Source organism: Sorex araneus, chromosome 8, assembly GCF_027595985.1.
Source record: "Sorex araneus isolate mSorAra2 chromosome 8, mSorAra2.pri, whole genome shotgun sequence".
NCBI lineage: Eukaryota > Metazoa > Chordata > Mammalia > Eulipotyphla > Soricidae > Sorex > Sorex araneus.
The window spans coordinates 940,042-962,448 of NC_073309.1; the positions used below are offsets into that span (position 1 = coordinate 940,042).

Genomic DNA, 22,407 nt, shown 5'->3' on the forward strand with positions numbered 1-22,407 from the left:
CACTCTCACGTGGCACATGACAGGGACGCGCTCTCACATGGCACGTGGCAGGGATGTGCTCTCACATGGCACGTGGCAGGGACGCACTCGCACATGGCAGGGACGCACTCTCACATGGCACGTGGCAGGGATATGCTCTCACGTGGCGCGGGGCAGGGCTACGCTTTTGTGGCATGGGACTGGGTTGTGGCACGAGCAGGAGGCGGGAGCCTCGATCCTGCCACACCTTGAGCTGACACAGGTCGAGGGACTGGCATGCACGGACTCTGTCCCCATGGGACTGTCCTGCTGAGCAGCCGTGGCCACAGGCCTGGGGGGGTCAGCCTGGGGCTCGCAGAGGCCCCCAGAGCGGCAGCGTGTGGGGCTGGCTGGGAAACAGGCCGAGGCGGAGCTGACTGCAACTTGCTGCTTCCAGGGCCCGGGGAAGCACTGAGGGGCAGGGGGCCGCTGGCCGAGCGGTCCACTGTGCTGACCAGGACAGGCAGCACAGATGCTGCTCACAGAAGTCCCCAGGGGCCACCCAGCCTCGGGGGGGGAGTGGGGGGAGGCTCGCTCAGAACTGCCCCACCGGTCCTGCCGGGGCACCTGGCCGGGAAACAGGACGGATCAGCCCCATATTCTTCCTCCAGGAAGTGGCCGTGTGTTGCCCACGCCCACCTGCCCCCGGGCCCTCACACCTGCACACCTTCACCCCTGCTCTTCCCCGGTCTCTTTCAGACGGAGAGACCCTGAGGGTCGCAGGAGTCGGCCCAAGCCCCGAGAGTGGCCCCGGGGTGAGACTGTGCTGCTCTCTCTGTGTGAGGGCTGCACGGTGCCTGTCCACTTGCTGTTGGGGGCTGTTCTGTTTTATTCTATTTTGGGGGCCTCCCAAGCCATCCAGCGTCCCGGGGTCCCACCTGCGATTCCTGGCCCACCAGCCAGGCAGGTCAGTGCGAGGGCGGGGGCCGTGGTGCTGCGGGGAGTAGGGGGCAGGAGGTGCCAGGACCAAGCCCGGCTGGGCGCTGACTGTCCCCAGCCCCGGGGGAGATGACCAGAAAGGGCCTGTGTCTTGGCCACTCCTGCGAGCCACGGCCGTCTCCTTCATGAGCCTGCTGCCGGAGTACAAGAATGTTCCCCGCCTCCCCCGGGCCTGGGGTCTGGTCTGAGCAAAGCGCCACAATGTTCTCAGGGCCCACGGCCCCTGGGGTCGGTCCCTGGAGGCCACTCCAGGCAGTGCTCTGGGCCGGCCCAAGGCCCCCTACCTGCTGAGCTCCAGGGGGCGCAGGCTGCTCTGGGGCCCCTTCCTGGTGGCACTGATCCACTTGGGACCCCTTCCTCGGGGCCGAGACCCCCCAGCCCTTGCCCTTTTGGGGCTGGAGAAGGTGACGGGACAAACGTCCAGCCGCATGCTGTCCCCGACTTGTGCCTTCCTCCTAGGTAGCCCAGCTTCAGGGCAGGAGTTGACCCCCCTGGCAGATGGCTGCCCGAGCTCCTCCCCAGTGCTCTGGGGCCACGAGAAACAAGAGCAGCCATAGTGGGCACCTCGAGGCTAAGAACCACATGTCCGAGGAGGGCCTTGCCCCCGAGCTCCCTGGCCACAGTGGCAGCCGGGCTTCGGGCACACCTGCGTGCAGCTGGAAACACCTGGGCATGCTGGGAGCTCCTGAGCCCACCTGGGAATACATGAGCACACCTGGGTGCACCTGAGCACATATGAGTACACCTGACCATACCTGGATACACTGGGCACACCTGACCACACCTGGGCACACCTGGGCACACCTGGGCACACCTGAATAAAACTGAATACACCTCAATACACCTGGATATGCTGGACTACACCTGAGCACACCTGGGGACACCTGAATAAAACTGAATACACCTCAGTACACCTGGATACGCCAGACTACACCTGACCACACCTGGGGACACCTGAGCACACCTGAGCACACCTGAATAAAAGTGAATACACCTCAGTACACCTGGATACGCCGGACTACACCTAAGCACACCTGGGGACACCTGAGCACACCTGAACACACCTGAACATACCTAAATACACCTGAGCATACCTGAAAACAACTGAATACACCTGGATACACCGTACCACACCTGGGCACACCTGAATACAACTGAATACACCTGAATACATCTGACCACACCTGAACCCACCTGGGCACACCTGGGCGCACTGGGCTGCCTCTGCCGAGAGCAGCGGTGCAGTCCCGGTGGCCGGCGGCTCTGGAAGCGTCTCTGCCTGTCCCACACTGAGGTTCCCGTGTGGCCTGCAGGGAGGCCGTAGCCTCTCCTGTCCGCGGGCCTCTTCGCGCACCCAAAGGCCAGTGGAGCCAGAGCAGCAGCTGGAAGCCCTGACCTCTAGGCCCAGGCCGCACCGGCACCCCTTAGTGGGCTCGGGACACGCAGTTTCGCCTCAAGGCCCAGTGTGGGACCCCCACAGGGGTCTCTGCTCTTTTCCCGCACCTCACTCCCAGCGGGTGCTTGTCCACATCCAACAGGCTCGTCCCTAAGTCTGCAGGGTCTTTGGACTATGGCACAGATAGGGTTAAATGGGTGGGTATGTGCGTGAGTGTGTGAGTGGGTGTGACACTGAGTGTGTGTGAGCACGGGGCTGTGTGAATGTGAGAGTGTGAGTGTATGAATAAGTGTGTGTTAGTGTGTGTGAGTATGTGTGAGAGTGAGTGTGAGTGTGTGAGTGTGAGTGAGAGTGTGTGAGTGAGAGTGTGTGTGAGCACAGGACTGTGTGAGTGTGAGAGTGTGAGTACCGTGAATGTGCCGGGGATGGATCCAGAGACTTCACTGGGGGCTCGTGTGGACACTGGGACACGTGGGTGGGTGACCGTGTTAGGACGGTGGTCCCGTGTCGCGCCTGTGCCTGGGGTCACGACTCCGCCCGGCCAGCTCAGCCAGTGTCCGAGCACAGGGCTGCCTCGGGGCGCCCGCCCGGCCGGGCTCAGCGTCGTGCGGACACCCGGTCTGGGGGAGGCCGTGGGGGCTGGAGGAGGCCCCTCCCGAGGCCGGGCGCTGCCCCCGTGAGTGACGTCACGGCCGCGCCCTCAGTGTGGCACCCAGCCCGGGCCGGGAGCCGTGCCAGGCCGAGCGCCCGCCCACGCGTCACCGTCGGCCGCTGCCGTGATGTCGACACAATCGGCCCGGGCCGCCGGGGCTCCCAGGGCCGGACAGAGCCGCCAGGAGGGGGCCTGGGCCCGTCCCCGCGAGCTGGGGCGGGAGCCCGCGTGTCCCGGGCTAGGGCCGGCGCCGCGCTATCCGGGATGAGATCTGGCTTTGCCATCAGGCTCTCTGGCCTCACGTTTCTTGTCTCACAAATGGGCTAACGGCGTCAGGCGGAGGGGAGGATGAAGCAGGGTGAGGTCACTTTTTCGCCCAAGGCGCTCTCATCGCCGTGGCCAGCGTGGCCGGCGCCTTCCGGCAGTCAGCACCCCTGTGCCGAGGTGGCCGCAGCTCCGAGAGGGCGCCCTGGTCTGCACCCGCATGCCACACTTTCTCCCCATGGTGCTCCCTCAGGCCCGTTCCCTGGAAGCGCCCTGCCCCACCCCTGCCAGCCCGCCGCTCTCTGGAAGCGTGGGGGTCTCCCTCCGGCGTGTCCCAGCGCCGGGCTCCGAGATGCCGCCCCCTGGGCTAGGAATCGGGAACCGGGCGGCCATCTGAACCCGCCCTCGCCCCCTTCGCCCCCAGACGTGGCCCCCTGCCAGCCTGACCGCTGGACACGACAGCGCCTCAGCCGGGCTCTGCGGCCAGTCCTGCTGTCGGGGCCCAGGCCCCCTCCTGGCGGCTCTGTCCAGCCCTGGGAGCCCCGGCGGCCTGGGCCGACTGTGTCGACATCACGGCAGCGGCCAACGGTGACGCGTGGGCGGGCGCTCGGCCTGGCACGGCTCCCGGCCCGGGCTGGGCGCCACACTGAGGGCGCGGCCGTGACGTCACTCACGGGGGCAGCGCCTGGCCTCGGGAGGGGCCTCCTCCAGCCCCCACGGCCTCCCCCAGACCGGGTGTCCGCACGACGCTGAGCCCGGCCGGGCGGGCGCCCTGGGGCAGCCCTGTGCTCGGACACTGGCTGAGCTGGCCGGCGGAGGGTGTGTGTCCTTCGGAGTCGTGACCCCAGGCACAGGCTGACACGGGACCACCGTCCTAACACGGTCACCCGTGTGCCCCAGAGTCCAGGGAGGGAAGGACAGAGGCAGACAGTCTCCTCCCTGCAACTCCCTTACCTGCGGAGCGAGGCGGAAACCCCCTCCTGAAGGCCACGGCCCGCGGAGCAGCCAGCGCAGGAGCCCGTCCCCCGGGTGACATCCCCGCCCCAGGCTCTCGCCACTCAGGCGGGAGCCAAGTCTCGGGACAAGGCCCCGGCAGAGAGACTCGGCCTCCGCCCCGCTGGCTTCAGCGGGAGAGACCAGCTGCTCTTGCCAAGACCCCAGAGTTCGCTCCACCCAGGCTGGGTGGGAAGGTGGTCAGGAGAGGCACTTAGAGGGTCCCCAAGCCCCGCCAGGAGGGACTCCTGCACGCAGAGCCGGGGCGGACCCCTGAGCACTGCGCGTGTGGCAAGCAAACAGATCAAATCAGAAAACCCCAGAGAGGACCCGAAGGGAGCGTGGAGGCCCAGCTGTGCTGTCTGCGGGCCCTGGCTGGCCGCTCCTGGGCCCCGCCGGCCCCCTCGCTGCCTCCGACCAGCCTGTCTTGGTGCGAGTTTCTCTGGCTTCCCGATAGGAGAGGGGCAGATTCCTTTTGAAGCTTTTCACTGATGAATGAGCGGCTATAAATACCCCGCACAGCCCCAGAGTAACAGCCGCCGCCAGGGCCGTGCCGCTGCTCCCGTGTCAGGAAAGCATTTAACGGCTTCAGACTGTTTAGCTTAATCTGTGCAGATGTAAGAGCAGAAGTGCAGTGGTTCCACCGCTCTGACTGCAGGTCGCCCTGTGGTGACGGGTTCCCGTTCAGAGCCCCGACACCGCTCTGACTGCAGGTCGCCCTGTGGTGACGGGTTCCCATTCAGAGCCCCGACACTGCTCTGACTGCAGGTCGCCCTGTGGTGACGGGTTCCCGTTCAGAGCCCCGACACTGCTCTGACTGCAGGTCGCCCTGTGGTGACGGGTTCCCATTCAGAGCCCCGACACTGCTCTGACTGCAGGTCGCCCTGTGGTGACGGGTTCCCATTCAGAGCCCCGACTCCGCCTGGCTCCAGCTCTGCCCCACACTCTCGTGGCCTCGCCGCCACCCGCCCCTGGGGGCTGCGGCTCAGGTCAGCAGGATGAGTGACGGAGCTGTGCAGACAATCGCCTGACCTTAAGAGGGCTGGAAGGAGCGTCCGTGTCCCGGTCCCCTTCTGCGCCCCTAACCCTGCGTGGGGCAGGGAGGAGCCAGGAGGGGCACCTACAGCAGCCCGAGACTCGCCAGGCCCCTCAGCATGTGGGTGGCGGGACCTGGGGGCTCCGTGCCCTCTGCACACCAGCGCCGCCACCACTGGCTCCGTCCCCAGTGCTCGAGGTTCATGTGGTGAGGCCTCCCTGTCTCTGGCCACACAGGAGTCTGGGCACCTGGTTGCTGCCAGGGCATACGGCGCAGGGCAGTGCCCACGTGGCTTCTCATCACAGGGAGACGGTGCTAGAGCCCCTCGGAGAGGGGGCAGCGAGTACCCGGGGAGCCCGGGAGAGCACTCGCAGAAAGCCCCGGGTCAAACCCCGAGCACTGGGTCAGGAGCACCACCGGGTGCTGCATCATCAGGAGGGACGGTGGTGTCTGTGACCCCCTGCTGGGGCCCTCCTGTCTGCTCAGCAAAGGGGCAGAGTGAACCCCAAGAACACGTGGGGGCAGGTCTCGCAGGGCATCGAGAGCGGTGGCAAAGGGGTTTATTACAGGACAGGTGGCCACCTCCCCAGTCAGGAGAGAGATGCTGGGAGCTGGTCCCCATGGCTGGTCCTATAATTAGTCCTGTAACTACCCCCTATGGCTAACTACCATAACTAGTTCCCTAACTAGTCCCCTAGGGCAGCCCCTTAAATAGTCCCTCTAGTCCCCCTAACTAGTCCCATGGCTAGCCCCCTAACTAGTCCCTCTAACTAGTCCCTGTAACTAGTCCCCCTGGCCGGTCCCAATGGCCAGTCCCCATTACTTGTCCCCCCTAATTCGCCCATGCGGGTCTCTGGCTAGCCCCCTAGCTAGTGGCTGAGGAGCCTGGCTCTGACACCCAGCTGAGCAGACCCGAGGCTGCCCCCCCCCCCCGCCCCTCTCTGGCCCCGCCCCGTCTCACACTCCTCCAGTGTCTCAGGTCTGGGTCAGTGACGGGACCTGCAGGGTGGCTTGTTTCTTCCCAGGCTGCTGAAGCCGTGGTGCCTTCCTCCGGCTCACAGGCTCAAGACAGAAAAGTGCCTCTGGCTGGGGTCCCAAGGGTTCTTCCAGTTTGGGGGGGCGGGCAGGGGGCCGGCAGGGGTGCAGGGGTGCCAGTAGCTCCTTTGGGGGTGGCAGCCTCCCCGGGGGTTAAGGCTTCTCAACCGTCTGAGCACCCAGGTGGCAGGTCCTGAAAGACCGCCCAGGTGCCGTCCCCTGCTCTGGAGGATGGACATGGCAGCCTGCCTGGGTGGCACCTCTGTGTGGGCAGCCCGCTTACCTGAAGACCCCACCCTGCCCCGGGAGTGCGGGCAGGGCCCTGCGTCCTCCCGAGAACCCCATGTTCACCCCGGGACTGAGGGCCCGGAGGTTGGGGCTGTCATGACGTCCCACTGGAACTACAGGGAGCAGGGCCGTCCCAAGGGAGACTGTCAGGGTCTCTTGGGGCGGGCCTGGGTGCCAAGGGCTTCCGGGGGGTTCTGGGGGCCTCGATCCCCCATTGGGCCTCTGCCAGCTGTGCTGGGTCCTGTCCGCCCCTCCTACTGGACTGGGCTAGGGGCTGCCCAGTGGGGGCTACTGGGGACCAGGAGGTGCTCAGACAGCAGCCTCAGGACAAGTAGCTGGACCCTTGGGCATCCGTGTGCACGCATGTGTGTATACATGTGTGTGCGTGCGTGTGCATGTGTGCAAGTGTGCATGCGTGTACGTGCGTGAGAATGTGGAGAATGTGATAACGCCCACCTCCCATATGGACACAAACTACATAAGAAATGAACATGAAATGGACATACAAGCTCTTCCACCTCCTCCGCCTCCCTGCGTGTCTTCCCGTGAATGTGTACAGAGAGATTTCCCCTTCCTTCTCTCTCTGTGCTGACAGGCTACGAGCAATGGAGCACCTCGTGCTTACAGAGATCTCTGTCCTCAGCGAGAGCCGCACAGGGAATGCTGGAGGGCTCTGCGCGGCACGGCTGCTGAGAAGGCTGTGCTGACGGAGGGCTGCTGCTGCTGCTGATGATGATGCTAATGCTGATGCTAATGGAGGTGCTGATGATGGTGATGCTGCTGGTGGTGCTGATGCTAATGTAGGTGCTGATGGTGATGCTGCTGGTGGTGCTGATGCTAATGGAGGTGATGATGGTGATGCTGCTGGTGGTGCTGATGATGGTGATGCTGATGCTGCTGCTGATGGTGGTGATGCTGATGGAGGTGCTGATGATGGTGATGCTAATGGAGGTGATGTTGTTTGTTGGTGCTGGTGCTGGTGGTGCTGTGTTGGTGGTGGGGTGTTGATGGTGAAGACTGCGGTGGCAGCACTGATCTATGTGGGTCAAGGATGAGCCTTAGTGATAAGAGCACTAGTCTAGCAAATTTGAGATGCTGGGGTTAGTTCCAGAAACCTAACCCTATAAATAAAATATGTGTGTCGTATATTATGAGCATATAATGAAAATCTACATATTGGAAGCACTGGGTAAGGTCTCCTGGTGGTAAGACCGTCCTAGATGATCATAAGACGGTTAGTGGGTGAGAAGGATAAGCCGTTGGCAGGGGTGAAGCCAGTTGTCTTGAACACAGTCAAGCCTGTTGGTTCTGGGAGTGACGACTGAGCACAGGACCCAGAGCAGCCCTGAGCACTGCTCGCTGTGCCCCCAAAACCAAAATAACAAAATAAAATAAATGCTTGCTGTGAAGCTCAGGGGTGAAACATTGAATCACTGTAGAATTAGTAACGATTTTTTAAATCAAAGAAGACGGGGGTTGTCTTGTTTCTCAGGCATTTCTAAGCATCCCACGTTTCTTGCACGACACACAAGTCCTGGGTGCCAAGGCTGGCGAGCACACGGGGAAGGCGCTGGCCTCGCATGCGCTGACCTGGGTCGGACCCGCTACCCCGTACGGTCTCCTGAGCCAGGAGTCAGCCCTGAGCACACCGGGGGTGGGCCCCACAAAACATGAGCCGTGTGGGTGTCAGCACAGAGCAGAGAAGGGAGGAGGGCTCGGGGCTCGGACGGCCTGTAAATCGTGCGTCAGTGTGGATGATGAGAAGGGGGGGCCAGCCGGGAGCTGCTGGGCCCTGACCACAGTCTTAGCAGCACGTGGCCCAGCCCAGCCCAGGACCTGGGTGGGGCTGGGGGAGCCAGACAGCTGCATCCCCAAGCCCCTGGGGGGTCGCCTCTGAGCCAGCAGGGTGCTCCCTTGCTCCACGTCCTCCTTACTGGGGTGCTGGACTGCCTCTGACCCCAGGACCCCTCCCCGGGAGGCCATGTGGGTGCGTCGATGAGACGGTGTCTGTGTGGCCAGCAGGCCAAGCACACTGCATGATGTGTGTGTGACGGCCACAGAGACTGCCCCTCCCCGCTCCCTGGCCCCCCTCCCTGGCAGGAGGTTGCCTAGGAAACCAGGAGCCTCGGGACGCGCAGCCCCCCGAGCCCAGACATGAGTTATGGGCCTGCTGCGCTCAGCCGGGCCCCGCACGGCCGACTCCAAGTCCAAAAATGTGGGAAAGTTTATTTCCCCCAAACATTCCTGATTTGTAATGTACTTTCTAAAAATGTCCTCGCTGACCAAACCCCTGCTATATTTAGCCACGGCATCTGAAAGAAATGTCCCTGGCGCTTTATAAGGCGGGCTCTAAAGGGCAGGGGTGCAGCGCTGCGTCCCCCGGAGACGCCAGAGGGCCTGGTGCAGGAAAGCAGGGCAGGGGCAGGAGGACAGAGCTGACCCCCGTCCCCAGGCCTGGCCCTCTCCTAAGCCCGCTGCTGCCCGGACAAAGAGACGAAGCCGCAGGATGGTCCTCCGGTGGGGCGGTCATCTCTGCGGCCAGAGGCTGCCGGCTGAGGCTGGCTCTGCTTCTGTTTCACATCTGAATGGGGTTTGTTCAAGAGAGGGAGCACCGCCTGGGGAGCACCATCTCCCACCCCCAGGGCTGGGTCACGTGAGCAGATGGTCCGTGGCTGTGACAGGGCGGATGCACAGTGGAGCCCACCAGTGTCCATCAGGGGCTGTGTGCGGAGAGGCTGGACAGCCCCGGCTGCCCAGGAAACCCCGTCCTGCCTGCCCCTGCCCAGCCCACAGGCGAGACAGGAGCAGACCTGCTGACCCCTGCCTCGCCTTGGCCCAGGAGCACGGCCAGAGGGCTTCACCACACCCTCAGGGCCCCACACAGCCCCTGGCGCCGCCTGGCCCCCTCTCCAGACCGCGCCCACCCCCAGCTCACTCAGCCCGAGGCCCGGAACATCCTGTCTGAGGGCTCAGGGGGCAGTGGGCGGCCCCCACCGCACCCCTCGGGCTGGGGGTCCCCTGAGGGGACACTGGCAGGGCAGTGAGAGGCACAGACGCTGCCTCGGGCAGGCTCCACCCAACTCGGGCGGGGAGGGGGGGGACAATAGGGCCCGCAGAGTGGACGCTGGCCTCTGCCTCCAGCCGGAGCAGCTCGGAGCCCCGTGACCTCACTGGAGTGGACAGGCCACTCGCTTCCCCAGAGGCGCCGGGCTCCAGGCAGAGCCAAGTTCTCTCCTGGCGACTGTCACCGAGAAAAGCCCCAGTGCCCCTCGTGCCCCCAGGCAGACGCCCCACCCCCTCAGTCCCTGAGTCCCTGCCAGACTGTCACTTCACCACAATGCCCCCCAGGCCCCCACTGGGCCTGCCACCCGCCCTGAGAAGCAGGAAAGGTGCGTCTGAGCAGCTGCAGGTGGGAATGTGGACAGACACACGTGAATCCACACACTCGACATACAGGGCCTACACACTCCTCAGTGTCTGTGCGCGTGTCTGTGAGCATGTGTGTGCCGAGTGAGAGCATGTGTGAGTGAATGCGTGTATGCGTGCGCGTGAGTATATGTATGAATGTGTGAACATACTGAGAACAAGTATTGTGTGTGCATGTCAGTACGTGTGGTGTGTGCACGTGTTTGTGTGAGCATATTAGTATGTGTGTGATCGTATGTACGTGCTGTGTGATCGTGTGTAATCACGTGTTGGTGCGTGTGTCCGAGTGTGTGAAATCAGACAGGACCAGCGGTCTTTCGCAGGCGGCCCGTGCGTGTGGAGCCATGGAGTGACCCCCCTTTCTGATCTCAGGAGCAGCTCTGGCCCTGGGCTCCTCTGCACTCTGGGGACCCTCAGAAGCCCTGGCTGCTAGGGGCCCCACCGTCCTGCTCCTCCTTCCCACCGTGGTTCACTGACCCCCCAGCCATGAGCCAGCCACTGAGAGGTTAATGAGACTTTATTCACAGAGGCTGAAGTTTAGGGATGGGGCCCCCGCGTCCCCCACGCAACCACAGCAAAGAACCCCTTAAAGCCAGTCTGCTCCCCCGGCCGGACAGACCGTGGCCGTGGACACGTGAAAGTGTGCGGCTCTAGAATGAAACCCGAGCGTCAGGTGTGCAGGAGGCCCCCCTCCCCAAAAGCTCTCCCTGGCTTAGGACTGCGTGACCCTCGCTCGGAGCCCCCCACACCTGCGACACCCCGAGATACCCCAGTGGCAGACGTCACAAGAGGGCAGGGAGTCTCGTCTCCTGAGCCTGGCGTGAAAACCACCAGTCCCTCACACAGGGTCGTCTGCTGGGCCTGGACCCGGGCTGGGAGGCAGGAGAGAGTGTGGGGGGGCCTGCTCCCCAAGTCTCTGAGCTCCGAGCGCTTGGCGCCAGAGAGGCTCCTCCAGCCGGTTCCTGGGCTCCGGACCACTCCCCATGGTGCTCAGGGTCCAACCTGGGTCGGTCACATGCAAGACAAGCATCCCCCTGCACCCCGGCTCCCCTCTGCCAGCCCCCAAGACAGCTCCCCAGCAGTCCCCCCCTCCGCCCCCCATATAAGCCATTTCTCTCTGAACGCTGCCCTAGTTCCGGCTTTGGGAGGCCGGCACCCTCCAGTGGGAACTGATGCGCAGACTTCCTGGGGCCCGCGCCCGGGGAGAGGATGACGGGCAGCCAGTGCCGGAGCCAGGGCGCTGGGCAACCCCGGCGCGGACCCGGCTTGGCCAGAGCCCAGCCAGGTTGCGGCTACCGCGCAGAAAGGAACCGAAACCACGCAGCCGCTTTCCGCAAAAGCGGTTCCTCGGCTTCCTCGGGTAAATCCTCCCCGGGTCTCCAAAGGCCCTGAAAAGGTCCCCGCAGCTGCCCTCGGCCGCAAACAGGCAGCCGCAGAAAGGCCTGGACCGCGGCGGGGCCCAGGGCGCTGAGCAGGTCAGACGTGGCGAGAACGGAGAGGCGCCTCCGGAGAGCCGCGTCCGCCCCGGGCCCTGGCCTGGGGGAGGACAGCCCGGGGGCGGCGCTGGGCTGCCAGGATCTCCGCCGTCCCGGAGACCTGAGGGTGGCCGAGGGCTCCCCACGAGGGGCCCACCTCGACGCGGGCGTCGGCCACACCCACAGGGAAGGTCACTCTTCGCACAGCCGCGGCTCCTTCTGCGGACTCCGGGGAAGCGCCGGGCGCGCACGGGGAGGCCCGCCGCGCTCTACTGGAGGTGGAACAGGGCGTCCGGGAGCGGCCGCGGGAAGCAGGAGAGGAAGGGGACGCCCAGCTGGCAGAAGCCGCCCTGCACGTGCGGGTCGAACAACAGGGACGCGTTGAAAGGCGCCCGCAGGCCGGAGGCGGTGGCCAGGAGCGACGCGCCCAGGCAGCCGCCGCTGGGCCCCGGCTTGGTGCCCCCGGGGAGCGGGCCCCCCGCCGCCGGCGCCTGGCCCCGCGGGCCCGCCAGGATGCTGTCGATGCTGAAGCTCGGGGCCCGGCCCGCGCTCTTCGGGGAGCTGCCGGGGGCGGGGCGCGGCGGGGACCCCGGGCGCGCGGCCACGGCGCCCGCGCCCCGCTCGGCGCGGCCCTCCGGCCGGGGCGGCGGCGCGGAGGAAGCGGCTCCCAGAGGCGCGGGGAGCCCGGGGGTCGCGGCCCCCGGGCGCCGCCCCGCGCCCCCCGCCGCCGCCGGCGCCTCCGCGCCCCCGGTGTGCGCCGTGCGCGCGCGCTTGGCGTCGGGGGCCCCGGCGGCCGCCTTGGGCTTCCTCTTCCGCCGCCGGTAGTTGCCGTTCTCGAACATGTCCAGGCAGCGGGGGTCGAGCGTCCAGTAGCTGCCCTTGCCCGGCCGGCCCTTCTCGCGCGGCACCTTGACGAAGCACTCGTTGAGCGACAGGTTGTGGCGGATGCTGTTCTGCCAGCCCTGGCGGTTGTCGTGGTAGAAGGGGAAGCGCTCCATGATGAAGCGGTAGATGCCGCTGAGCGTCAGGCGCCGCTCGGGCGCGTCCTGGATGGCCATGGCGATGAGCGCGATGTAGCTGTAGGGCGGCTTCTGCGGCGGCTCGGCGCGGCCCGGCGCCAGCGCCAGCGGCAGCCCCGCGCCCTCGGCGCCGCACAGGTACAGCACGGGCGCGGCGGCCAGCGCGGGCAGCCGCGGCGCGAAGAGGTGGCTCATGGCGAGCCGCGGCCGCGCTCCGCGCCCGCGCCCCGCGCCGCTCGCCCCGCCGCAGCCGCCCGCTGCGCCCCGCCGCGCGGCCCCGCCGCCTTCTGGCCCTCCTGCATCGCGTCCCAATGTTAAATAATCGTTGTAAGTTTGCTATTTTATGTTGACTTAGTGCTGGAAAATAAATTGTCTATGATAAACAGCCGTTGTGTTCTCAGCCCACCCACATTAATTAAAATTTCATTGCCGAAAAACTCCAAGCTCGCCCTCCACGCGTCTCTCCGATACCAGCCAATCGGTTTCGGGGCTATTCCTTCATTTGTTTATAGAATTAGTCTGTTGATAAGTCCGCCCACCCAAGTTGAATCAAGCTGTGTTTATTTGGAAAAATTTCCGGGCACCCAATATATAAACGCGCTGATCTGATGTTTGAAATACCACGTCCACCCTTGACGCTGTCCGCTCAGTCAGAGGCAGGAAGTGGACCTTGGCGGCTCCCCGCGGGGCCTGCCTGGCCAGGAGCGAGCGTTGGGGACAGTGAGGGAGCCTGGGGGGACCCCTAACCCCGGGCCCCCACTTCCTTCTTTGGAGAGGTCCTTCCAAGCCCCTCTTACACGCCTTCTGGGGCCTTGGAAACTTCCGCGTGGGGGTGGGCATTGAAGACACTCGGGGTCCAGGCACCGCGGGAGTCTCTGAGGACCCGGAATCCCTGAGAGGGGCCACGGCTCCGCCTGAAGGGACCCCCGGGAGGGGAGAGCGCGCGAGCAGCAGAGGGCTGGGAGCCAGAGCGCACTTGGGGTTCACAGCCGGGCAAGAGAGGGTTTAAGAGCACACGGATCTGGAGAACCCACGGATCTGGGTTCAGGGGAAACCCGGGCTGGGGGTGCATGCGCGGAGCAGTCGCACCATAAAAGGGGGGTTCAGCAGCTGTGGCGGAGAGCTGGTATTTGGGGACGCGGGGGCCCTTGCTTTATATCCTGCGCTTTCCTGTTTATAACAGGGAGGGGTTATAACAACTTTACAAGTGCACGCAGCTGCCCAGGATTACAGTAAACATTTGGGAAACCAGCGCGCTCCCCGGCCCCCCTCACCCTGGGGTGCACGCCAGCACCCCCTACTCTCATTTGACACTCAACCCAATTAGGGTCTGTGCCAAAGCCCTGGGCGACTCCCAGTTGAAGGTGTCTGCCCGGTGGTTCCTCAGCGGGCACTCACGGGGCGGGGTGGAGCGTCCAAGAGCGGGGTCACCGAGTGGACCTAAGCGAGCCGGGAGGGGGACACGGGCGCGCGGGATTCCCCAGGGCCTAGGCACCCACGGGGCCCCACTCCCCGCCCAGCCCTGGTGGCCAGGGAAGAGCGGAGACCCCGCGGAGGGTCGTTCCGGCGCTGGGGGTCCCTAACAGACCGCGGGGGGAGGCCGCCGGCAGGTCGGACCCGCGCGGGGCGCGCCCTGCCTGGCGCCTTCCCCTGTCCCGGCTCCGGAGCCCGCGCTCCGCCCCCCCACCCCGCGCCTGGCACTAGGCCGCCGGTACGCGGGGGCGTCCGCAGCCGAGCTGGGGGGCGCGGGCCGGGACCCCGCGCGGCTTCCGGGGCGCACGCAGCGGCCGGCGGCGGCGCGCCTCGGCGCCCCCGTGCGGAGGCTCGTCGGGCGGGACGGCGCGAGCGTGCGCCCCGCGGGCAGGTGCGGGCGGCCCCCCAGCGGCCCCCCCCAAGGGTCACCTGCTCCCGCAGGGGAGCGCGGGGCCCCGGGAGCCCCCCAGCAACCCTCACAGGCGGTTTCACATTTAATCATTATATGAAACAGAAAAGCAGGCAGCCAGTAAAGGACAATCACTCTGTGTGTGTGTGTGTCTGTGTGTGTGTGTGTGTGTGTGTGTGTGTCCTTGGGTGTAGGTTTAGGAATGAGGTCTGAGTGTGAATGTATGTGTGTCACTGGGAGTATGTGTGGGTGTGGGCGTGTGCGTGTGGGTTCACTGTGAGAGTGAATGTGTAGGCTGCTAGTGTGGCCTCTCGACCTCCTATCTCTTCATTCTCAGCAATGGAAAACAAATTACCAAATGCTTTCTTTTCAGCAGGTCGACTTTAGGGGGAGAAACTCCAAATCAATAATAGTGAGTTTTTTGTTGAAATATTGAATGTAATCAAAGTAAAGTGAAAGTAAAGTGAAATTTACCAGTTACACATGGGGGTCTGGGGAGGTGGGGGGAGGTATACTGTGATTCTTGGTTGTGGAATATGTACTGGTAAAGGGATGGGTGTTCGAGCATTGTATAACTGAGACTTAAACCTGAAAGCTTTGTAACTTTCCACATGGTGATTCAATAAAAGAATAAATTAATTTAAAAAAAGAGTGAATGTGTAGAAAAAAAGAACAAAAATAAAAAAGAGTGAGTGTGTCTAAGTGTGTATTATGTGTATGTGTGTGTATTGTGTAAGGGGGTATATATGTATACAAGTATGGGGGGTGTACATGTGAAAGCATGTCAGTGTGAGGGTGTGTTATATATGTAGGAGGGTGTAAGTGTATGGTACATATGTTTGGTGTATATGTGTGTATGTGTGGGTATATGTGTGTATGTGTGGGTGTGGGTGGGTATACTTGTGTGCAAGTATGTGAGTATATTAGTGTGTGAGTGTCATGTTACTCTGAATGTCCGTGTGTGTGTTGTGTGTGGCAGTATGTGACTGTTAGCCTGAGCATATGTATCTGTGCGTGTGACTGTTAGTATCTGTGTGCGTGTGACTATTAGTGTGTGTGTGGGGGGTCTGTGCCTGATGAGCGGGGGTTCGAGTAAGGCAGGGCGGGAGCGGCTCTGCCGAGGGGACTGCGGAAGAGGGTGGTGCCAGCGCCAGCTCTGGGCTCTGCCTTGTGACATCAAAGCTGCTTGTGCTCGGGACCCTGGGGTCCTCCCTGTGGCCCAGGAAGGGCACGCACTCTGGACAGAGGGTGCTTGGTGTGCCTCTTTCACAGACGAGAACACTGAGGCTGGGCCTGGACCTCGTCCAAGAAAAGGAGCTAGGGGCTGAGCCACAGCACAGCGGGGAGGGCGCCTGCCTTGCACGCCAGCATCCCATAGGGCCCCCCGCACCGCAGGAGGATCTCCGGAGCGCAAAGCCAGGAGTAACCCCTGGGCATCGCAGGGTGTGACCCAAAAGGAAAACAAAGAGGAGCTAGTACCTAGATGGGAAACTGAGTCGGGGCTAGCAGGAGGGTCAGCTGGTCTGACCAGAGAGAGGGTCTGGAGCGATGGGCGCAGGGCTGGAAGGTAAGGGGCCCTGAGGGTCCCAGAGACCCCTCCGCACCCAGTGCCCCTCCCAAGTCCTTTGGGCCGGGGGTGCCAAGTGCTGGGCCCGGGGAGGACAAGCCTGCCCGCAGGGACAGGGCGGGGCGGAGCGGCCGGCTGGGCCCCCTCGCGGGGCTGCCCCTGGAGCTGCAGCCGGGCTGCCTGCCCGCCCCTCCGGCCCCCTCCCGCGAGTGACGCCCCCGCCCGCCGCCTGCCTGAGGTGGAGGCCGGCTGTGAAAATAACGGAGCGGGCGCCGCGGGGGCTTCTGGGAAGGGGGAGGGCCGAGCGCTGCTGCCGGGGTCAGCGGGGCCTCTCCGGGCTCTGTGACGTCTGCCAGGGTGGACAGTGGGCGCAGCGCGCGCCCGCTCCCCTCACCCTCCCACCGTGCCCTCCTGCTCCCTGGCCGCGCTGCTGGGGCGGGGGGGGGGGATCCGGGAGCCCCCCAGCATCCCCACAGCGGGGCCTCCCCATCACCCCTGCGAGCTGCCCCCCATCACCCCTGCAAGCTGCCCCCCCAGGGGATATCCAGCGCCAGGTCTGAGAGGACGCGGGACAGAAGGGCCACTTCTTCCCCCCAGTCCTGCCCCCACAGGCTCTGCAGGTCACCTCCAGGAGCCCCAGACCCCCAAACCACCTCCTGTCCCATCTCAGCCCTGGCTCATGAGCAGGGGGCACTCAGGCTGGGGGGGGACGCGCTCTCTGGCCTCGCACACACACAAGCCTTTCCCAGACCCAGCGTGACCCGAGGCAGTCTTGGGGTGAGGGGAGGACATGGGCCCCGAAAGATTTATGGGTCAAGAGCCCACGTTCCCAGGACCCCTCGTCTTCTCCCGGGCTGAGCTTCCTGTGAGGGCGACAGAGGAGAGTGCACACGCACGTACGGGCACACACGTGCGTCTCCCGCTGTGCCCAGGAAGGAGTTGGCCCGCCTGTCTGGGCTGACCTGGTCATTCGCCATTCACAGATGCACATGGGCAGGACTGGGCAGCGGCTGGTGGCGGGGGCACAGCTGGGGAAGGCTCCCGGCGAGGCCTGCTGGACCCTGGCAAGGCTGGCCCCAGGGACAGCGGCCTGGATCGGCAAGGCACTTCCTGCTCAGGCCTGGACACCAGGCGGCCAGCCCAGCCCGTCCGGGAAGCTGTCCTCCTGCTTTGGCTGAGCGGTGTGGGACGGGGAGGGGGGAGAGGGAGCAGGAGCACTGGCACCCTCCCGGCATGCTGGCCTGGTGGGCATCCTGGCACCTCTTCTCGTCCTGGAAACCCAGAAGTAAAAGGGGCGGGCGGTGGGCAAAGGCCCCTGCACTCAGCCACACTGGGGGAGAGGGGGGCTGGGGTCTCCCGCTGGGAGGCTGGGGCGCCTGCTGCAGGGACCCCCACCCCCCAGAGACCCCGCCCAGGGGCTCGGAGGGAGCAGAGGGTGTGGGTGCCCGCCTGCCCCCTCCAGAGGCTGGGCCGGTACAATCCCCGCCGTGGGGCAAGGAGACGCCTAGCGCTGGACTCCCACGGAGCCGTCCTCGGGGTCACAGTGTGGACTCTGCCAAGTGACCTCCAGACCAGAAGGCCTGCTGGTCCCGGCAGGGGGTCCGGATCTCACCCCTGCATCCAGACCCTCTGGTCTGTGAGGGGCAGCTCCCAGCGGCGGGTGTGTGTTGTGTGTGTGTGTGTGTGTGTAAAGAGGGGCAGCTCCCAGCGGCGGGTGTTTGTGTGTGTGTGTGTGTTGTGTGTGAAGAGGGGCAGCTCCCAGCGGCGGGTGTGTGTGTGTGTGTGTGTGTGTCTGTGTAAAGAGGGGCAGCTCCCAGCGGCGGGTGTTTGTGTGTGTGTGTGTGTTGTGTGTGAAGAGGGGCAGCTCCCAGCGGCGGGTGTGTGTGTGTGTGTGTGTGTGTAAAGAGGGGCAGCTCCCAGCGGCGGGTGTGTGTTGTGTGTGTGTGTGTGAAGAGGGGCAGCTCCCAGCGGCGGGTGTGTGTTGTGTGTGTTTGTGTGTGTGTGTGTGAAGAGGGGTAGCTCCCAGCGGCAGGTGTGTGTGTGTGTGTTGTGTATGCGTGTGAAGAGGGGCAGCTCCCAGCGGCGGGTGTGTGTGTGTGGGTGTGTGTGTGAAGAGAGGCAGCTCCCAGCGGCGGGTGTGTGTGTGTTGTGTGTGCGTGTGAAGAGGGGCGGCTCCCAGCGGCGGGTGTGTGTGTGTGTGTGGGTGTGTGTGTGAAGAGAGGCAGCTCCCAGCGGCGGGTGTGTGTGTGTTGTGTGTGTGCGTGTGAAGAGGGGCAGCTCCCAGCGGCGGGTGTGTGTTGTTTGTGTGTGTGTTTTGTGTGTGTGTGTTGTGTGTGCATGTGAAGAGGGGCAGCTCCCAGTGGCGGGTGTGTGTTGTTTGTGTGTGTGTTTTGTGTGTGTGTGTGTGTGTGAAGAGCAGAGCTGCTTCCTGGGCCAGAGCAGCCTGAGCAGGAGCGAAACCGCAGCTGCAGGTCCTGTTGCCAGGGGCTCCCTGCAGAGCCCCCACAGGGGTCCAGGGTGCGGAAAGCCCCAGAGGTGACACGGTGCCTGGAGGGGCCCAGGCTGCAGGGCTCTGGGACACAGGCTGGGGAGCCCAGCCTCAACCCTGGGAGCCCCTGTGCCACATGGGAGGCAGAGAGGGTGCGAGTAAGTGGCCAAGGCAACACTGTGTGTGTGTGTGTGTGTGTGTGTGTGTGTGTTGGGGGGGGTTACCTGCCTCTCCCAAGCAGGACGGCCTTTGGGGAAACCGAGCAGCCTTCAAGATGTCCAGCCCAGCTCAAGGCCAGACACCCAGGGTCCTCCTTGCATAGCCCAGCCCGTGGGAAAGTTTTGGGCCCCACGATTCACACACACAGCACAGCGGGAGCTGCAGGGAGGTGAAAAAGCGCCCTGACACCTTTTACAAAGGTTGTATTGCTCTCGGAAAATTCAAAGGTAAGACAGCAACACTGAAAACATTCTCTTCTTGTTTTCAGACGGAGCCCTTAAGTGTAAAACAGGGAAAGCTTTGCAAAATTCTATTTCAGTTTTTGGGTCACACCCTGCAACCCTCGGATTACTCCTGGCTCTGCACTCAGAAATCACTCCCGGTGGTGCTCAGGGGGACCAAACGGGATGCCGGGGATGGAACCCCTGGTCAGCCATATGCAAGGCAAACACTCCACCCGCCCTGGCCAAATGCAAATAATTCTCAAAAGGTCACGATGGGTTAATATTTTCACCGCAATGGGGAAATCAAGATAGAAATGGATACGGGGCCTGAACCCCCCTGCCCAGCCTTGCTCTGGAGAGCGGCTCTGTGCTCCCACCAGCCCAGGCCGCGCTGGCGCCAGGGCAGGAAGCCCGCATTTTCAGAAAAGCAGGAGAGCAGAGCCCAGCTGGACACTGCACCCCGGCTCTGCCCCATCGGCCAGCCGGGCTGACACCAGGGAAACGGCCCTGTTTGTTTGCACCACTGGCAGGTTTGCCTGGGTTTAACAAAATACACGAAAGCTAAAGGACATTCTGCACAGCCCCTCGGGCGCTGCAGTCCACTGCGGCAGAGAGCGAGCCAGCAAGGCCCGCAGCTCTGCACACAGGACTCTCCGCCTTGGTGGTGTGCGCGCGCCCACCTGGGTCAGGAAAATAACCGCAACAGGTGACTCTGCAAACACGCCTTGTTTTTCAGAAGTGCAAGGAAATAAACAGCTCCTGGATGTTTAGGCGGAAAAACAATGCGGTTTATTTGAAGGGGCGTATACTGACCACCCCATGAGGCGAACAGGTGAGGTTAAAAGTTGTCAGTTTTTTTTTTTCTTTTAGGAACGCTACATACAAGACCGGCACACTTTGTAAATCAAAAGTAGCAGATACGTGACTTCTTTATCCAACAACAACAACAAAAATAAATTATTTCCTCGGTTTGTAACTGACCTGCCAGGGGAAACAATCATTAAGGGGCGGGGGGTGGGGGGGACACCGACGCTGTAGGCGTCTCGGGTTTTCCAACAGGCAGGGAGAAACGGCCCGGGGAGATGCAGCGCGATCCAGTGGACTCAACTTTAAATATTATATTAATGGCTCTGAACGGGCCAGCCACGCCGTCGCCGGACCACGGGGCCGCACGTCGGTCCGGCGCGAGAGATTCCGAGGGGGGCTCGGGCCCGGGCTTCTGCTGGGACCCCCGCGCTGCGCGGGCGGCTGCGCGGCTGGGCCTGCCGTTTCGTCGCCCACGGTCAGGGTGGGTCGCGCGGCGCCCCGGGGTGGGCCGGCGGGTGGGCGCGGGGAGCCGGGGTCAGTACTTGGGGCAGTCGTAGGAGTAGGGTGCGGCGTGGCGGTAGAGCGCGGGCGCGGCGCGGTAGGGCAGCTGACAGCCGCCGCCGCCGCCCGCGGGCTCCGCCAGGCTCGGGGCGTCCACGCTGAGCCGGTGCGCGCCGAACATCTCCCGCACGCCCGGGAACGTCTGCTGCTGCGCGCCGAACGCGTGGCCGGGCAGCGCGCCCAGGTCGGGCCCGTGGTTGAGGTACCAGGAGGCCGCCTGCGCGGGCGGCGGGGCGCCGGGGGGCTGCGGGCCGGGCGCGGGCGGCGGCGGCGCGGGCGCGGGGTGGTGGCCGTGGGGCGCGGCGTGGTGGCCGGCGGCCAGCGCGCCCTCCTGGCCCGCCGCGAGGCCGAGGGCGCTCAGGGGCGACGCGGGGCCGCCGGGGGGGTCCGCGAGCGAGTCGTCGAGCGCGGCGGGCGCCAGGCACATGTGCGCGGGCCGCTCGGCGCCGGTGTAGAGGCTGAGCGCGCGCACGCTGCACTGGTAGGCGGCGGGCTCGGGGCCCTGCGCGCACGGCGGCCCGTAGGCGGGCGGCGCGGCGGCGTAGGGCAGCGCCAGCGGCGACGCGCGCGCCGTCACCAGGTGGTCCACGCTGAAGCCCGGCGGCCCGTGCGGCGCGCCCGGGGGCTCGGGCAGCGCGGCGGCGGGCGAGGCGGCGGGCGTGGACGCGGCGCTGCGCGGGCTGCCCCGCGGCGCGCCGTCGGGGCTCAGCGTCTCCACCTTGGTGATGACCGGCAGCGCGGGCGACGCCGCCTCGCTCTTGACCACCACCTTCTCGTCGGCCTCCGGGGGCGCGTCTGCCGCGGGGGGCCCGGCCGGGGCGCCCTTGGCCGCGGCGGCGGGCGGCTCCCGGGCGCGCGCGCGCTCCTCCTTCTCCTTGGGCACGTCCTTCTTCTTGAAGCGGCGCCGCCGTCGCAGGAAGCTGCCGTTCTCGAACATGTTGTAGGAGTCCGGGTCGAGCGTCCAGTAGCTGCCCTTGCCCGGCTTCTTGTCGTCGCGCGGCACCTTGACGAAGCACTCGTTGAGCGACAGGTTGTGGCGGATGCTGTTCTGCCAGCCCTGCTTGTTGTCCCGGTAGAAGGGGAAGCGCTCCATGATGAACTGGTAGATGCCGTTCAGGGTGATCTTCTTGTCGGGCGCGTTCTGGATGGCCATGGTGATGAGCGCGATGTAGCTGTAGGGCGGCTTCACCAGGTCCTTGGGCGCGGCGGGCTGGTGCGGGTGGTAGGGCGCGTAGGCGCGGCCCGCGCCGTACTGCTCGGGGTACACGCTCACCGGGCTGCCCATGCCGCCGTAGCCGCCCGCCGCGCGGTAGTAGCTCTGCTCGCCCAGGTAGGGCACCACCCCCAGGGCGCCGGGGTCGGGCACGGAGTAGCGCGCCTGCATGCTGCGGCCGGGGCGGCGAGGGCGCGCGGGCGCGGGGACGGGGGCGCCGCCGCTCAGCGCCCCGGGCGCATCGGCATCCCGGAGGGCGCGCCCCGGGCGAGCGCGGCGCCGGCCCGTCCGTCCGCCCGTCCGCGCGTCCGTCCGCTGCCGGGGCCCGGAGGCTGGCCGCGCGCACGGGCGGACGCGGGCCCCGCGGTCGGCGCCAGGAGGGTCAGCGAGCCGGGGTCCGGCGCTGGCCCGGCCGAGCCCGGAAAAAGAGGCAAAGTCCCTTTTAGGGATTGGGAAAAGTTTCCCAAGTTCTCGCCGAGGCGAGTTTTTAGTTTCCTGCCGCCCCGCCCCCTCCGGGAACTTCGCGCCAATCCGCGCGCAGCTGCGGGGACGCGGCGCCAATCGCGGCGAGGAGCGCCGGAATCCGGCGGCTCTAAGACCCAGCCCGGCTACCCCGAACCCACCCGTCGGCAGCCCGCGGTCCTAACTTGAAAAGATTGGGGGGCGTGGGGGGGGCAGCTTATAAAATTTTATTTTAGCGTCCCATTTTGGAGAATGGGCCCAGGCGCTCCGGGAACAATAAAGACGCTTCTTCGCAGATGCAGAGCCCCGTTGCGCTGCTCGTGGGACGCCCGGGTCCCGGACCGCGCCCCGAGGACCCCGGGCAGGGAGACCCGGGCCGCCGGCTTTAGGGGTGAAGAGGTGAGTGACAGGGTCCCGACTTCGGGCCAGGTGCGGCGGCGTCT

At 64.9% G+C, this 22,407-nt stretch overlaps 2 protein-coding genes across 2 annotated transcripts; both read right to left on the minus strand.

Annotated features, from left to right (window-relative positions):
• Positions 1–11,159: 11,159 nt before the first annotated feature.
• Positions 11,160–12,762, minus strand: FOXL1 (forkhead box L1). The gene has a single exon (XM_055146215.1). The coding sequence runs from the start codon at positions 12,734–12,736 to the stop codon at positions 11,792–11,794; it is 945 nt and encodes a 314-aa protein (XP_055002190.1). The 5' UTR covers positions 12,737–12,762; the 3' UTR covers positions 11,160–11,791.
• A 7,174-nt stretch (positions 12,763–19,936) lies between these two features.
• On the minus strand, positions 19,937–21,673 carry FOXC2 (forkhead box C2). The gene has a single exon (XM_055146208.1). The coding sequence runs from the start codon at positions 21,671–21,673 to the stop codon at positions 20,264–20,266; it is 1,410 nt and encodes a 469-aa protein (XP_055002183.1). The 3' UTR covers positions 19,937–20,263.
• Positions 21,674–22,407: the final 734 nt, after the last annotated feature.

Coding starts and splice junctions, on each gene's coding strand:
- FOXC2 (XM_055146208.1), bottom strand. CDS start 21,673: ATGCAGGCGCGCTACTCCGTGCCCGACCCCGGCGCCCTGGGGGTGGTG.
- FOXL1 (XM_055146215.1), bottom strand. CDS start 12,736: ATGAGCCACCTCTTCGCGCCGCGGCTGCCCGCGCTGGCCGCCGCGCCC.